Source organism: Hylobates moloch, unplaced genomic scaffold (assembly GCF_009828535.3).
Source record: "Hylobates moloch isolate HMO894 unplaced genomic scaffold, HMol_V3 SCAFFOLD_5, whole genome shotgun sequence".
Lineage (NCBI taxonomy): Eukaryota > Metazoa > Chordata > Mammalia > Primates > Hylobatidae > Hylobates > Hylobates moloch.
Genome location: NW_026652280.1, coordinates 33,903,251 through 33,920,609, shown reverse-complemented (window position 1 = coordinate 33,920,609; position 17,359 = coordinate 33,903,251). Strand labels below are relative to the sequence as shown.

Sequence of the window (17,359 nt, the reverse complement as noted above, 5' to 3'; positions counted from 1 at the left end):
TCCTGACCTCGTGATCCGCCCGCCTCGGCCTCCCAAAGTGCTGGGATTACAAGCGTGAGCCACCGCGCCCGGCCAACTCTAAGCATTATTATTAAAGGAATCATCTAAATTAAGCATATCCTCAGAGCACCAGGAGGGAGGGGCCCAGTAACATCACCAACTTCAAATGCAAAACCAGTCTGTTTCACCGCCAGGTCTGCCATTGCCTCAGGACTCCATGGGTACAACGGGATGCTGGTGGGACTGCTGATGGCCGTGTTCTCGGATAAGTTAGACTACTACTGGTGGCTTCTGTTTCCTGTGACCTTCACAGCCATGGCCTGGTGAGGCACTTCATTTTTTCTGCTCACAGCTCCATGGGGCCCCCAAGACACTTGTGTCTTACACTGGCCAGAGACAGGACATACGCATGTGGGACCCAGCCCCTTCATAGCCAGGTTAGCTTGTCTGACACCATGAAAGCCCATGAGTTCTCTTGTAACACAAGGGGGTCATTTGGAGATATGGAATAAGGAGGATTCTTTTGTTTGTTTGTTTGACACAGAGTCTCACTCTGTCATCCAGGCTGGAGTGCAGTGGCGCAATCTTGGCTCACCGCAAGCTCTACCTCGTGGGTTCACACTGTTCTCCTGCCTCAGCCTCCCAAGTAGCTGGGACTACAGGCACCCACCACCACGCCCGGCTAATTTTTTGTATTTTTAGTAGAGACAGGGTTTCACCATGTTAGCCAGGATGGTCTCCATCTCCTGACCTCGTGATCCACCTGCCTCAGCCTCCCAAAGTGCTGGGATTACAGGTGTGAGCCACCGTGCCCAGCCAGGAGGATTCTTTAAATCAACAAAAGACAACATTTTTTTTATTGCAATGGTAATCTTCCTGAACGACATTCTTAGTAATAAAAGTCAGCATTTCCTAAGTTATTCCTACGTGCTCAACACAGAGCTAAGCAGGGCTTATGCAGTGCTAAGTACGGCTACATTTGCCATCAGTTTACAGAAGGGAAGACCAAGGCATGCAGAGATTAAGTCACTTGCCCCAAGTTGTACTTTGTGGAAGTTTTTGATGCTGGCATTCCAAATCCAGTCTGCACTATTAAACCCCAGGTTGCATGGGAATCGTCTATTATGTGGCCTAACCAAGACCTAAAAGCTGAAAACCTGCCTGTGATAGAAGCAGAGAGCTTTCTTGGAACAGAATATTTACATGTAAAGCATAGAATCTTTGAACTGGAAGTATCGGTTGAGATCTTGCTGGGCAATCACCTCATATTCTAGATGAAATAAGAAGGTCACCATGAAAGGGAGTTAGGAACAAATATTCACCTAGTGAAGGGTGTGCTGGGCCATTCACACACATAATCCTTAGTTCATGTAAATTTACATCAGGTCTGTCAAGCATCCTGGGGTCTCTGCAGTGTGCTCACTGTCATGGTGAACGTTTGTCCCCCAGACCCTGACTTCACATGTGTATACCACCCTGTTCTCAACTTCCCTCAAACAGGGAAGTTGTCAGCAATAAATCAGACAGGATGATTTATTTTTAACATCTCTAAGAAGTAAATGTCTTTCTTTGGTTTCAAAGTCTGCAGTTACTAAAACCAGTTAGTTTAATTTAGCTTAAGTACTGTTTTATTACTTTTTAGTAGTGCTTGCAAATAAATTACTACATTAAGCATTCTGGGCAATTTAGCTTTCTTCTTAGGGTTTCTTTCTTAATCCATTGGGACAAAAAGCCAAGACAGTCATTTCTATGGGGATTTTCTTAATGCCCCCCACGTTCCCGCCTGTGAAAAGGAGAACTTGCCCTCATTTGCAATACATTTGGTTTAAAAACTACATAGATTAAGCTCCTCAACACAGCTCCTCAGCCACATTGCACTGGCTGGCAATTAGACTTCAGCGCCCCCCATCCCACTTCCCAATTTAAAGGACAAAAAACACTGAGCACCCCCCCGGTCTCTGTGCTACTACTCCAGTGCATTCATCAATCCATTTATGGGGACCCTGAAATTCAAGTCATAGGGTAGGTATTCGTAGTGCCATTTTCCAGATTCATTCAATAAACAAATATCTGCTGAGTGCTTGAAACTATTTGTTGAGTGAAAGGTCAATCCTAGATGCTGGGAATATTTGTAAACAAGGAAAAGTCTCTATTCCCTTGGAGCTAACATTCTTCTTGGCTAAGACAAACTCATAAGCTAGTTAATAAAAGGGATCATTTCAAGATGTGATAAGTGCTTTGAGGAAAGCAAGAGAGGCTAAATGGGACAGCAAATGATTCCAGACATGTGTGATCAGGGAAGACAACTTTACAGAGGGGACATTTGAGCTGTCGCCTAAATGATAAGGAGGCATCTGTCATCTGAAGATGTGGGTGAAGGATGTTGCAGGCAGAAGCAGCCCCCAACTGGGGAAGTGTGATGTATTCTAGGAAGAGAGACAAGACTGGTGTGGCAGAAGCCCAGTGAAGGATGGAGTAGTGGCAGGAGGCGAGGGCAAGGACTCGATGAGAGTCAGACCAGGTACACCTGTAGACCCAGTAAGCGTTTTGATTTCTGTATCAGCTGTGATAGAAAGCAGTTAGAGAGTTTTAGGCAGCGATGTGATGGGATATGGTTTAAATCTAAACAAATCACTCTGTTTGCAGGATGGAGATGGATTTTAACTGGAGTAAGAGTGGATGCTGGAAGCATCTGCTACAATAATCCACAATTGTCTGCTACAAAACCCCACAGAGATGACAGTGTTTAGATTAGAGTGATATCCATGAACATGGTAAGAAGTGAGTGGGACTGGGGTATATTTTAAGGAAGATAGAGGCAACATAACTTGTTGGGAGGTTGTGGAATACCAAGGAGAGGGAAAAAAAAGAAAATTGAATACACTCCCTTAATTTGCCTAAGTACCTGGGTTGATACGAAAGACCAAGAGAAGAACTGGTTGGTGGCAGGAGACAGGATACAAATCAAGAATTCTGTTTGGACACATTATACTCTAGACTTCCAAGTAGAGATGTTGTAAAGGCAGCTGGATGTACAAATCTGGAACACAGTGATATGATCAAGATTTGGGAGGCAGAAGCACACAAAAGCTTTCATCTATGGTACTAAAGACTATCACCCAACAGAGAAGATTTTTTTAAAGAGAGAGAAAAGATTCAAGGCAGAGTCATGGGCCCTTCCAACATTTAGAAGTCTGGCAAGAGAGGAGAAAAACCATCAAAAGAGACTAAGAAGGAACAGGCAAGAAGAAAACTAAGAAAATCCAGTGTCATGGTAGCCCAGACAGAAAGTATTTCAAGATGGTGGGCAGGTCCAACTGTCAAATCAAAGCAATAGGGAATGACCATGGACTTAGCAAGATAGATGCCATTGGTGAAATGGACAAGAGCCATTTCCATGGTGTAATGAGGGCACACACCTGATTGAAGTGGGTTTGGGAAAGACTAGGAGGAGAAAGATTGGGGATAGCACAGAAAGCCAACCATTTTGAGGGATACTGCCCTGAAGGGGAGCAGAGAAATGGAACCACAGCTGGAGTGGCCATCAGGTTAAAGGGGGAAGATGTTTAAAGGTAGAAGATATAGAGCATGTTATATCCTGATGAGAATGATCCAAAGAAAAAGAAGAGATTGAAGCTGCAGGAGAGAAAGGAGAAAATTACAAGAATGAAGTCCCTGAGGCAGATTACATCCAAAGAACAGGGAAAAGAATTGGCCTGATGAAGGAGCAGGGATGCTTCCATTATGTGAAAAAGACAGAGAGGCAGATTATGTGGGAAGAAAGCAGACAGGGTGTGGATTTTATGGCTGGGAAAACAAGCCTTTCTCATCCTGTCACTTCTATTTTCTTAATGAAGTAAAGCCAGGTGGTTGGCTGAGGCTAAAGGGAAGCAGACAGTAAAGATTTGAGGAGAAAGGTGAAAATGTGAAATACTTGTCTCAGCAAGTTGGAGAGTTAATTGGTGAGGGATGTGTAGGAGGGTTTTCAGGAAGTCTTAAATGCCTTTTTGAAATTCGGGGTCATTCATTAAAAGCAGACCATTTAAACACATCATGCAACTTCAGGTTTTGCCCAGCAGGTCACTGAGTGTGGGTGATGTGGGGTATTCGGTGTCTAGGGTGGCTGGTGCCTTCCAGAGGAAACTGAAGCTAAGGGAGATTAATTACCTAACATTGTTCCTTCAGCCTGTATGCACATGAGTGAGTTAGGATTTGCACTAAGCTTCATCTGTCTCCAACATCCATTCTCCTTCCAAGGAAAAGGTGAAGAAGACAGAGGGTACAAACAACTGAAGGTTCTATTTTCCCCTGGCAGTTTCCGGAGTAGTTCTAAGTATTTTTGCTGAAACTAGACCTGCAAATTACCCATATGCTATTGCAGCCTCCTCCTAGAAGGTCAGTCTTCTAAAATGTTATCACAGCCCTGAACAATAGTCATTGTACACCTTGGTGATTCAAAGGCAATACATTACATTTTGTTGAGTTTTCTAGGTTTAAAAAACAAGGAAATATTTCTATTATTTGATAAAGTGTTTTACTCAAAATAAGTTATGATATTTTTAAAATTTGTTTCTCAGAGGTGTACGCTTATGAAGCAGATGACAATAAATTGGCAAAAAAAAAAAAAGAAAAGAAAAAGGTAAGAGCTGAAATTGAGTACCTTATTCTATTCCCTATCCCAGATCATTGGAACACTGGAGTCTCAAGGGGGCCAGGAATGCTGTGCCTAGGAGAGGCGGCAGTGGATGATACAGCGGCCAGAGCTGCTGAGACAATGTAGACCTCAGGATGTCACAGGAATTAACCCTCTGTCTCTTCCGTCTTCAGCCCAGTTCTTTCTAGTGCCTTGAATTCCATCTTCAGCAAGTGGGACCTCCCGGTCTTCACGCTGCCCTTCAACATTGCAGTCACCTTGTACCTTGCAGCCACAGGCCACTACAACCTCTTCTTCCCCACAACACTGGTAGAGCCTGTGTCTTCAGTGCCCAATATCACCTGGACCGAGATGGAAATGCCCCTGGTAAGTTACCCAACGGTGATGAGTTGAGACCCCCATATTCCACTGCAGGCCTTCTCACCAACCAATTTGTGGATTATCCATGCTCTCAACTTCTCTAGAAACATCTCTACCAGATGATGGACCTCAGCAGGGTATCAGAAAGGGTTGCTGCCACATCCATAGATCCTTTCAACAAGTACTTATTGAGCATGTAACATGGCCTGGACACTTTTTCAGATACTGATAATACAAGACAATGACATCCTGCTCTTCTATACGGGGAAACAGATAACACGCAAGTGAACAGATAAGCATTGACAGTACAGAATTGTGGTGGTTGAGTGAAAGATATTAGATAAAATGTATAGTCAGATAAAGGGGCAAGATACTAAAATAAACATTTAAAATTGGGATTTTAAAGGCATTAGCACAGAAGACAGAGGGTTAATTTTTATATACTCTCTCTCTTAGTGGTTCTCAGGCAGGGATAATTTTGCCCCTTGGAGACACTAGGCAATGTCTGGAGACATTTTTATTGTCAAGACTAGAGAGGTGCCCAGCACGCTGCTCCCAGGCCACTTCCCTCTTTCTCTTTGAAACAACAGAGAAAGGCCTTCCTTTTTGTTTAATCAGCTTGTTGTTGCTACATAAGAATTATGAGGAGTGTGAAGAAGGCCTGGTGCTTAGTAAATTTCCATGGCACACCTGACTGCCCTTCACACCAGGGTGTCAGCTGCGGCCTGGGAGCAGTGTGCTGGGAGGGAAGGCCGCCCTGGGGCACAGCTCACCAGGGTGAACTATGGATCCCAGCGGAGGAAGCTTCATTCTAAACTCAGGCTCCACTCCAAGGCCACTCATTCCCTCATTCCTCTCATTCTTGACCGCTTGGGCTTAAAATCTGTGTTCCCAGATGGAAAGGTGGACGTGAACTCCCCTCAGCATCCCACATTCCTCAGATGTTGGCAATCATGGGATATTTATTAAATAGACTTCCAGCCTGTTCCCAACATTTAAGCTGAGTTCCCTGGTCTGGTACAAAGTGTTTTCTGGGTTTCTATAAATAAATATGATTGAGCACCCCTCCCTTCCCATTCCTTTCACAAGATTATAAACTCTGGTCCAAACAGCATTTGGTTATTAAAAGGCAATTCATTCAGAGACAAGAGTGAGCAAAGCTTAAGAGCCCTCTAGGCTCTTCAAATACTACTCCCTGAAGAAATCATGCTTATTCCAGAATTAAATCAAATTGTCAAAAAGTACAAAATTTGGTCCAAAGGGAGAAACTAAATTATTCCCAGCATCTACAGCAACATCTACAGTAGATCATCTATAACTAATCTCCCATTGCATACTAGACTCACCTGAGGCCCTGCCATGCCCCATATCAATTAAATCAGCATGTCTAGGGAAGAGCTGGGCACCAGTATTTGTTTAAAGATTCCCAGGGGATTCCACTGTACAGCAAAGTTTGGGAACCACTGACCTAATCAATTCCTATTTGTTAAGCACCTATGGTGTACCTGAGCATAAAGGGCCCTGTCCTCACAGAGGTCATGTGACCTGGCAATGGTGAAAAGAACTACAGAGTCTTAAAGCTGGAAGATCATCTGCCAAGCCAGCCTCCTCTTACAGATGAGGATGTGACATGCTCACAGTCACACAATGAATTGTGCAGAGCCCTGATGGAAGATGGAGCCCTCTACTCCCAGGCCACTGCTCTGCCTGCCCTGCCATTCTCTCTCCTTTCTTTTTCTGCCCTCAAAGGACTCCAAAAATATCGACAATTCAGCCTGGCTAGAGAAAAGCCATCTGTCAGCACTGCCAAACAAATCCTCCCCAATTCCAGCACCACCAAGTTACTCTCAGGCTCGGGGATGTCTGGGCTTCAGGCCATTCTCCAGATGTGCCACATACTACATTTCCACAATGCTATGCAATCTTCGAGAGCAGGGGACATGCCTACTGCTCTTTTCCAAGGGCTCACAACCCCCAGGGTAGCAGTGAATGGGCAGGGGCCACCAAAGAGGATGTGTCAGCAGTGGCTTGACAAAGAGACCGCAAGGGTGACAAAGACCTCAGACCTGAGCTAGGGGTCAAGCTCAGAGCCTCTAGCCTGCACTTGACCAACAACAGGCTGGGTGACTTTTAGTCAAATCATACATCAAAATGGCCTAGTATATTTTCAATATCCCTTGAATATTTGTATGGATTTCAGAAGGTCTAGAGGAAATCCCCGAGGCCCTGAAACTCCCAGCAGCATTCTAGGGAGGAGGTGCATTCTGGTCCCCTCAAAGCAGAAGCTGTATGTTCCTCAGAAGCATCTGTGCCCAGCCCATGTTGGGGGCCCTGGCTTTGCATGAGGGATGCTCAGATGCCTGCTGGGTGGTAGAGTGAGGAGCTCATGCTTCCCATGTTCTCTCACATGCTGAAGGGTGCAGTCATCCTCCCGTTCCACTCCATTACTCCCCGAGGAATGGCTCAAATCTGGCCCTGAGTCTGGTTTTTGCATTATTGTCCCATGCTCCAGTGACCTGTATTCTGTTAACTTTGCAGCTGTTACAAGCCATCCCTGTTGGGGTCAGCCAGGTGTACGGCTGTGACAATCCCTGGACAGGCGGCGTGTTCCTGGTGGCTCTGTTCATCTCCTCGCCACTCATCTGCTTGCATGCAGCCATTGGCTCAATCGTGGGGCTGCTAGCAGGTAGGACAGACCTCCCTCTCTTCAGGTCCTCAGGATAATTCACTCGAGGTCACCTCTCCCCTACATACAGCAAATTTTCCAGACATTCTCTTCCCTGGAGTTTTAAATACTTTCAGGGAGTCAGGCACGGTGGCTTATGCCTATAATCCCAGCACTTTGGGAAGCCGAGGCAGACAGATGACCTGAACTCAAGGTGAAAACCCATCTCTACTAAAAAAGAAAAAAAAGTACAAAAATTAGTTGGGCATGGCGGTGGGCACCCATAATCCCAGCTACTTGGGGAGCTGAGGCAGGAGAATCGCTTGAACCCAGGAGGCGGAGGTTGCAATGAGCCAAGATCGTACCACTTCACTCCAGCCTGGGAGATAGAGTGAGACTCCATCTTAAAAAAAAAAAAAAAATACATGTGGAGAGATGCAGGGGGGTAAGAACCAAGTTGGCCTGCAAACTGAGCCCCTGGAGCTGAGGATGCTGGAGGGACACAGGGGTGGGGGCGGGAGCAGTAACCAAGACCAACTGTGATAAAATAAATGGCCCAACACTTTGAAATTTTTGGTAAGATACAAAGAAAATTGTTCTCAAACATTGGATTGCCATTTAACAAATGTGCTTTAATATTGCTACCTGTGTATATGTATGTATACACATTTAGATAGGTATTTGCTCTTTCTGACAACAGAGTCAGAGATTGGGGTAGGAGCATTGGGAGTAGGAACCTGTTTTAGACTTCTTCCAATATTTTTCAAAGATTTTTTGGAAGCAAAACTTTAAAAAGTATTTTTTTATTTGGAAATAGTTTTAAACTCATCAAAAAATGGTAAAAATAAAAATATGAGGCATCTGTAAATTATTTCCCCAGATGTACCCACTGTTCACATCTTACTCCTTCTGTTGTATCATTCCTCTATCTACATATATCCATAAGTATATAGGGATATTTTTCCAGAGCACTTGAAACAACTTTTTAAAAATATTTGTTTAAATCTTCAAACCTTTTTGGAAACTTTCTTGCTAAGACTGCAGTTGCTGTAGTCAAAGGAATAAGAAGGGGCCTAGAATCCCACCTCCTTGCCTCTTCTCACCCAGGAGGAAGCAGTCAGACCTCCAAGTGAAGCCTGTGGCTTTGGTAACTGGTTTGGAAACCACTGTTCTCTTCTCGTTGAAGGTCTCCTAAGACCAGATGCCATTTATAGAGGCTCTTTTGATGGGCAGGTTTGGAGATGTGGGGTGAACAACAGCATGGAGGCCACCCTGAGACCTGGCACCAGCCCCAGGGTGGTCTTTGTTCTGTGGCCCAGAATCAGACAGAAATACCACACCTTGTCCCATAGCCCTGTCAGTGGCCACGCCCTTCGAGACCATCTACACAGGCCTCTGGAGCTACAACTGCGTCCTCTCCTGCATCGCCATCGGAGGCATGTTCTACGCCCTCACCTGGCAGACTCACCTGCTGGCCCTCATCTGTGGTAGGTGTTCAGAAAAGCTGACAACCAGGTTACTCTGGCTATTCCTCCCCCCCTTGTTTATGTGAAACCCATGGGGACCACTAATCAATACTGTTCAGCAGTGACAGAAGGCCAATGGCTTGCGTCCTAATGCCAGTGCTGCCCTTAACAGCTGGGGATTTCAGGTCCCTTTTCTGTCAAATGGGATCACAACCACTGAATGGTGTTATACTTACACAGTGTTGTAAAGTTTACAAGGAAATCACATACGCATTTCCTTGTGTGCTAATGACAGCATTCCTGCTCTCTATAACTCTTCATTCAACAACTGTTTATACAGCACCATCAAGTGCCAGGACCTAGTCTAGGCATAGAAGATACCATGGTGACTACATCCTCATGAAGCCACAGCCTAGGAGAAGAGAAGTAATTGCACAAATAATTACTAAGGCTGCAGCGTCCACAAAGGTTGTTGGAATGATCCAGTGAGGTGATGTACCAGGAGCACTAAAAATCGTAACAACATTATGGAAGCTCAATTTCCATAAACAGAGAATATGCTGCCAGAAGGGAAATCAGCCATAGTCCTTCTCACACACCTGTATCCCAGCACCATACCCTGTTATATAAATATACGAACTCACTTAATCCCCCCAAGAATACCACCAGGCATAGCCTGCCTGGCCCATTTTACAGATGAGGAAATGAGGCTCAGAGGGGCTAATTAACTTGCCCTAGAAGATAGCTATTAATGGCAAAAGGGAGAGTCAATCCCAGCCCCAGCTTGCCACCAGCTCTCCTCTCCTGGCATTGTTCTCTGGAAGCAGGACAGGACATTAATAAATAAAACTAGAGTCGAGGAAACAGAAGACTAGCATCTGGAACAGCTTCTCTTTTGTTTTTTCCCACTTATGCATGGAGACTGAGAATGACTTCCATATCCGTTGTATCCCCTCAGCAGCCAGCATGAGGCTGGGCATGGAGACAGTGGGCCCAGTAAATATTTGTCAAGTCAAAAGTGCCTGTTATTTTGAAGTTCAGACTGTAACTGCCTTTGGCCTCCAGAGAAGTGGCAGATTCCAGTGGCTGGAATCATCTGGGAAGCCTACAGGGGGAGGCTAGGGTTTATCTCAACACTTCCAGTAGGATCTGAGTTGACAAAGAGAGAGGGAAGAGGTGTTCTGGAGAAAGAAGGGGAAAGAGCAAAGCTGCAGGGCAGAAGGAGTTTGTCCAGAGGCACCAGCTACATGGACGAGCTTTCCTGACTGTCCTCAGGACCCACCTCCCATGGGGGAACCCAGCTGCCTGGCTCCTGGGGACTGGTTCAGGGGTCTAGTAAGGTTCAACCCTGGTGAGACCTGGTGAACATCAAGCAGCATCACAGCTGCTCAGAGTCTTGAATAGGAGGGACCTTGGCAGGAGCTCGTATAGTCTGACCACTCTTCCCCTACAACAGACAATCATCCAGCCTGTACTAGCTCTTCGCCACCATCAGCGTAGACTAGCATATGATGTTTATTGACCCCTGACTCCATGCAAGGCCACTGTGGAAGCAGGGAGGGGACAAAAGGAAATATAAGTTTTAATCTCTGCCCAAAGAATGAACAGTCTGGTGGGAGACAGGCCTCACCTATCTACAGAGATAACAAATGCCAGGCAAGCATGCCAGATGTCAGGGCATGGTGCAGAATCTGAGGCTGCAGGAGAGAGGGTGGGGCTCCTGTTCTTGGTCTGGGCTCCCCAGTCTGCAATGGCAGTGGCTTAGGGGGAAGGCCCTGGGAAGCTCACTCTGGTGATCCTTGTTCCTCCACAGCCCTGTTCTGCGCATACATGGAAGCAGCCATCTCCAACATCATGTCAGTGGTAAGTGTGGATTCTCCTGAACACTACCCCAAAGTGCTCTTCCCAGAGCTTCTGGACATATGGGGTTGTGGGGGCTCAGAAAGGAACATTGAGGGGGTAATGGTAGCTGGTGATCACACAACATATCTGTCAAGGTTTATCTAAGGTTGTCCGGAGGAGGATAGACAATTGCATACATGTACCTCTAGGAGAGGGAGGTGCGTGTGTGTTGAAAGATTGCAATGTAACTAGCAGTGGAAAACACGGACGGACAGATGGAGCTGTGTGACTGGATGTGGGGGAACATCCTCAGGCCAATTTTCAGCTCCATCATTGAAAGATTCTGATTGTACCTCAAATTATCTGTTTTGTTTTTGTTTTCTTTGCAAGACAGGGTCTCGCACTGTTGCCCAGGCTGGAGTGCAGTAGTGCAATCTTGGCTCACTACAGCTCCAACCTCCCAGGACTCAAGCCATCCTCCCAGTTCAGCCTCCTAAGTAGCTGGGACTACAGGCATGCACCACCATGCCCAGCTGTCTTTTGTATTTTTTGTAGAGACGGGGTCTCACTTTGTTGCCAAGGCTGGTCTGGGCTCAAGTGATCCTCCCACCTTGGCCTCCCAAAGTGCTGGGATTACAGGCGTGAGCCACTGCATCCAGCCCCAAATTCTTTAACTACTGTGACATTGCGAATCCAGGAATATCAATGCCTTCACTGGAGGGAGGATCTCCATCCTCAACGCCTGTCACATCCTTCTCCCCCAGGGTCCCCAGCCCAACACAGGAAACTAGGAAACTTCCTCAGTCCCCGATACTTTTGTTTCCAGGTGGGCGTGCCACCAGGCACCTGGGCCTTCTGCCTTGCCACCATCATATTCCTGCTCCTGACGACAAACAACCCGGCCATTTTCAGACTCCCACTCAGCAAAGTCACCTACCCCGAGGCCAACCGCATCTACTACCTGACAGTGAAAAGCGGTGAAGAAGAGAAGGCCCCCAGCGGTGACTAGCCATGTTTGGGGAAGAAATGCTCTTTGCCTGACCTGATGTCCTCTCCCTGTGTTCTCCGCTCTGGTTCAATCAGTTGCAGCACTCACCTTCTTTACCTCTCCTTGCACCTGTGTAGAACCAAGCACACCTGTAACTTTCTTTCCCTGAAGCTGATTTTTATTCTCTGCCAGAATCTCCATAACTATCTATTGTGCGACATTAAGGGAAGTTGGTATTACAGTAAAATTTCTGGAGTTAGCAATAAGGTGTGTGTCTTAAATGTTGTTGACTTAAAACAAAAACAGTAGTCTTTTGGAAAGGTAATTAACAGATGATCTTCTTGGCATGTTAAACTAAATAATAGATGCTATAAAATCAAACTTGTTGAGTGGTTCCTAGGCAGACAAAGAGTAGGGGGGTAAGTCAGGGGACACAGGCTAGGAAGGGAAGGCTCTCTAGTGGCTGAGCTAGAGACTAATGACCACAAAGAGAGGAATTTCACACTGATGGGATTTTAAAGTCAAAACAGGGACGACTGGGGCAGGGAATTATCTAAATAAAGAGTCTTAACCATTCAGTGGTCTTTGTAAGGGGCAAGGCGATATTCCATAGCAGGGAGGAATTAATAAATTGGAATCCTATATATGACTTTATTATGGAGGATAAGCATTTCCTAGTTTAGGTCAAATCAGCATCTCTTTAAAATTTAATTTTTTTAAGTTCTGGGATACACGTGCAGAACATGCAATTTTGTTATATAGGTATATATGTGCCGTGGTGGTTTGCTGCACCTATCAACCCATCATCTAGGTTTTAAGCCCCACATGCATTAGGTATTTATCCTAGTGCTCTCCCTCCTCTTGCCTCCCATCCCCTAACAGGGCCCAGTGTGTGATGTTCCCCTCCCTGTGTCCACGTGTTCTCACTGTTCAACTCCCACTTATAAGTGAGAACATGTGGTGTTTGACTTTCTGTTCCTGTGTTAGTTTGCTGAGAATGATGGCTTCCAGCTTCATCCATGTCCCTGCAAAGGATATGAACTCATTCTTTTTTATGGCTGCATAGTATTCCATGGTGTATATGTTCCACATTTTCTTCATCCAGTCGATCAAGACTTTGCTATTGTATACAGTGCTGAGATAAACATAACGTGTGCTTGTGTCTTTTCAATAGAATGATTTATAATCCTTTCAGTATATACCTAGTAATGGGATTGCTGGGACAAATCAAACCAGCATCTCTAAGCAGAGAGAGATTTCAGTTAAGGAAAGTACCTGAGTTCCATGTGTAAAAAGCTTGGGAAATTTATTTCATTCTTCTATTTGCTTGTGAGCGTGGGAGGCTTTATGAAGTGTATGATATTTAAAACAAATAGGTAGGCCTGACTATAGAAAGACAAACAAACAATTATCTATGAATTTCGTAATTTTGTTTCCCAACTATAGTCAATAGCTTTCATTTGGTCCTTAAATATACATATATATATACAAATATACATATATATCTATATATACATATACATATATATAGAGATCGGGGTCAGCAAACTTTTTCTGTAAAGAGCCAGATAGCAAATATTTTCTGCTGGGAAGCCATATATTCTCTTTGGCAAAGTCTTAACCCTGTCATTATAGCATAAATGTAGCCATAGACAACGTGTAAATGAATGAGTATGGCTATGTATCAATAAAACTTGATTAAACAGGCAGTGAGCTAGATTTGGTCCACAAGCTGTATTTTGCAGATCCCTGATAGAGACAGTCTACATACTAATGCTTACAAACTGGTGGGCAGTGCACAGGCCCAAACAGACACCACCAAGTCCATTGCGACATAGCAAAGGGGTTTTACATGCTGGATGACGGCATAAAGACCCTCAGGAAATGGAGGACTCCCAGAAAAGTGAGAGTAGCATGACTGGAATCAGGAGGACCTGCTCTGGGGCTACTGGAGAACTAGGACACCCAGTGATGTGCACTAAGGGGTGCAGTTTTAAACCAAGACCTGCCTTCCACATTGTCTGGGAACTATTTCTAAGGCTCACTCTTCTCCAACCTCTCACTCTGTTGTTCTCTCATCTGCCAGAAAGCACACCACTCTTGGACAAGGAGAAACTGATGATCCTTCAGTGCTGGAGTTTTCCAGGCAGGAAGGACAAGGAGGTTGAGAGAATCCCAAGGTTGGAAGGGAGTGTGAAGGTCAGGTGGTCCCATCCCATGATGCATGAAAACCTCTATAATATTAGGATAAGGGCTTCAGTTCTCTGCCAGGCTTCCAGAACAGATTCAATTACCAAAAATGGAGGCAAGGCTCCCAAAGTATTGTAACAACAGATAACCAGAACCAGAGACCCCATTCATTGCCCTAGAAAATCCCCTCCTGTCTTCATTAAGCCCTTTGAGGCTGTCCACCCAAAGCATTGGGTCTGATTGGGAACTGTCTTTTAGCCATGCTTACTGGATCCCCAGGAGAGGAAAACTATTTGGATATAAAAAAATTATTTCAGCTGATTTGGACAAGATTATCACTCTCTTTTCCCACCAACTCCCCCATCTCCCCCACCCCTGCCAACTCTTCACCTCCTCTCATGAGACTGGAGAACTCCTGGAGTGATCTTGTCCCACCTTCCCCAGGGCTTCCCCACCTCATCCACCTGCTGAATGGGTAGGTAAAAAGATCTCTAAACTTACAGATTCACAGCACCAACATGAGGTTGCATGGGGGCAGGCCATGATGAGAGAAGAAGAAGGGTTTGGGGACCCATATTCTGGAGGTTTTTCTACCATCACACCAAACTACCAGTAACAGCTCTTGGCTGTACAAATGAGAGTGTCTATGTTGAACATAAATATGCAATCATTAAAGATGTGTCAGTTTGGAGAGAAAGGGACTTTAGAGGAGGCTGTGTCTCAAACTCTTTCCCTATCGCACCCATCTTCCACTCTCCCTCTCCCAGTCTCTGCCCTCCCCAACACTTTCTCCCATCTTAATCTCCTCTCATACAACACTGATGAATTCTATCAGCCACGACAGTCTTGTCCTGCTGCACTTTAAAATGGCAGATCTTAAATCGTCTTTCCAATTTCTTCCATAATTGACAGTCAAGTTTTCTGCTTCATCTTGAGTCAAGCTTGAGCATTTGCTAAGATATAATCAATTTTCTTTAGCTTTAAATGTTTGTTGCCATAGAGTTACTTATACTGTTCTCATAGAATAATTTCAGTCTCTCCTGTATGCATGGTTTTATCCCCTTCTCATTTCTACTCTTACATAATTTTGTTATCTCTTTTCTTTAATCAGGTTTGCAAGGGGTTCATTAATTTTATTGACTTTTTCAAAGAAGTGATTTTGGATTTATTTGTTCTTTCTACTTGTTTTGGTTTGTTTTCTATTGATTTATTTTTCCTGTTTTCTTAAGGTTTAAATGTTATTTTCTAATGTTTTAAAATTGACGTAGAATTCCTTCATTTTAGGTCTTTCTAACAACAAAGCCATTTACAGCTATTAATTTTCTCCTGAGTACAGCTTTAGCTGGGTACTATAGGTTTTAGAATAAAGGCGTCTACATTTATCATTTTTTAAATAGTTTGTAATTTTAATTTTTATTCCTCTTTGGTTGTTTGAGGATTATTTAATAATGGGTTTCTTAATTTCTAGCATTTAGGAATCTTTTGATATTTTTTAACTTTGTATATCTAGTTTTATTAATTATGATCAGAAAACATGGCCTGTAAAAATCTTTATTTTAAAATTGTGTGAATTTTTCTTCGTTGCCAAGTACCTGATTGATTTTAGACATATAAAATGAAATTTTACTTTGAAAGAAATACATATTAAATTGATTTGTTAATTGTATTATTCAATTTCTCTATGTTCTTATTTTTTTGTATATGGGGTCTTAATTCTGAAAAGGGTTTGTTAAAAATCAACTATATTGTACAGTTTCATTAGTTTATCTTTGCATTTCTAAAACATTTACCTCATATAATTAGTTACCACATTGTTTGATGCCTATTAATTTATGACAATCTTTTTCTTCAAAAATTTTGCCTATTATTATAAATTACCCTCTTTATTCTAGTTAATTTTTTTTTTTTTTTTTTTTTTGAGACGGAGCGTCAGCTCTGTCGCCCAGGCTGGAGTGCAGTGGCGTGATCTCGGCTCACTGCAAGCTCCACCACCCGGGTTCACGCCATTCTCCTGCCTCAGCCTCCAGATTAGCTGGGACTACAGGCACCCGCCACCAGGCCCGGCTAATTTTTTGTATTTTTAGTAGAGACGGGGTTTCACCGTGTTAGCCAGGATGGTCTCGATCTCCTGACCTCGTGATTCCCCCACCTGGGCCTCCCAAAGTGCTGGGATTACAGGCATGAGCCACCACGCCCTGCCTAGTTAATGCTTTTAACTATCACTCCAATTTAACCAATATTAATGTTGTTGTACCTTCTTTCTTTCTGATATTTTCTTATCCCTTTGTTTTAACCTTTATCATTTCTTAATTTTTAACTTTATTACTTTTAACTATATTTTTAAAAAATAACATATAGCAATGTTTCATATTTTTACCTAATCTCAGTGTTTCTATAATAAGTTAACCTCTTCACATCTTATGTAATAATATACTAGTTTTTTTCTTTCACTTACTTTTTTACTATTCATTTTTCTTTGCTTTTTTGTTTTTTCATTTTTCTCGTTTTACAAGTTTGATCATGATACTCCCTCTTCCTTTCTTCCCTTTGTTAATTTGGAAAGTCCACTGTTGTTTTACATTCTGCCAGCAGTTACTGCTCCTTTCCCAACACTCATAATCAAAAGCATCTTTGTCTCTCACGAGGTCAGGAGATCGAGACCATCCTGGCTAACATGGTGAAACCCCGTCTCTACTAAAAATACAAAAAATTTGCTGGGCGTGGTGGCGGGGGCCTGTAGTCCCAGCAACTTGGGAGGCTGAGGCAGGAGAATGGCGTGAACGCAGGAGGCGGAGCTTGCAGTGAGCCGAGATCACGCCACTGCACTCCAGCCTATGAGAGCAAGCGAGACTGTCTCAAAAAAAAAAAAAAAGGCATATTTGTCTCTTATTATATAAAAACAAGATGAAAAATACTTTTTCCTGACAAGATACCCCATTTCTCCAATGATCTTTCCCTACCCCGAGGAACTAAGGCCTTTGAAATAATTTCACTATTCCCCTCCCCAGCGCCCCAGTACCTAAAATGAGTTTACTTCTCCAGCTATCTCCCACTCCTAAATTGTGCTAAGATCATTTATCATTTTTAATTCTTTCCGCTTGCAATATGCCTCTTCTTTTCACAAGAATTCTTACTGAGCCCCTACATCATACATTCCCAGCCATTCTATCGTCCATTTGGAGTTTTCCATTTGT

The 17,359-nt window shown here is 43.9% G+C and overlaps 1 protein-coding gene across 1 annotated transcript in view; it reads left to right on the top strand.

Moving 5' to 3' along the window:
• Positions 1 to 17,359, top strand: part of SLC14A2 (solute carrier family 14 member 2) — a 57,381-nt gene that overhangs the window by 7,165 nt on the left and 32,857 nt on the right. The window contains exons 4-9 of the mRNA XM_032152409.2: positions 195 to 323; positions 4,828 to 5,020; positions 7,553 to 7,700; positions 9,032 to 9,166; positions 10,959 to 11,008; positions 11,814 to 11,988. Of these exons, the coding sequence (XP_032008300.1) occupies positions 195 to 323; positions 4,828 to 5,020; positions 7,553 to 7,700; positions 9,032 to 9,166; positions 10,959 to 11,008; positions 11,814 to 11,988 (830 nt within the window). The remainder of the gene's footprint in view (positions 1 to 194; positions 324 to 4,827; positions 5,021 to 7,552; positions 7,701 to 9,031; positions 9,167 to 10,958; positions 11,009 to 11,813; positions 11,989 to 17,359) is intronic.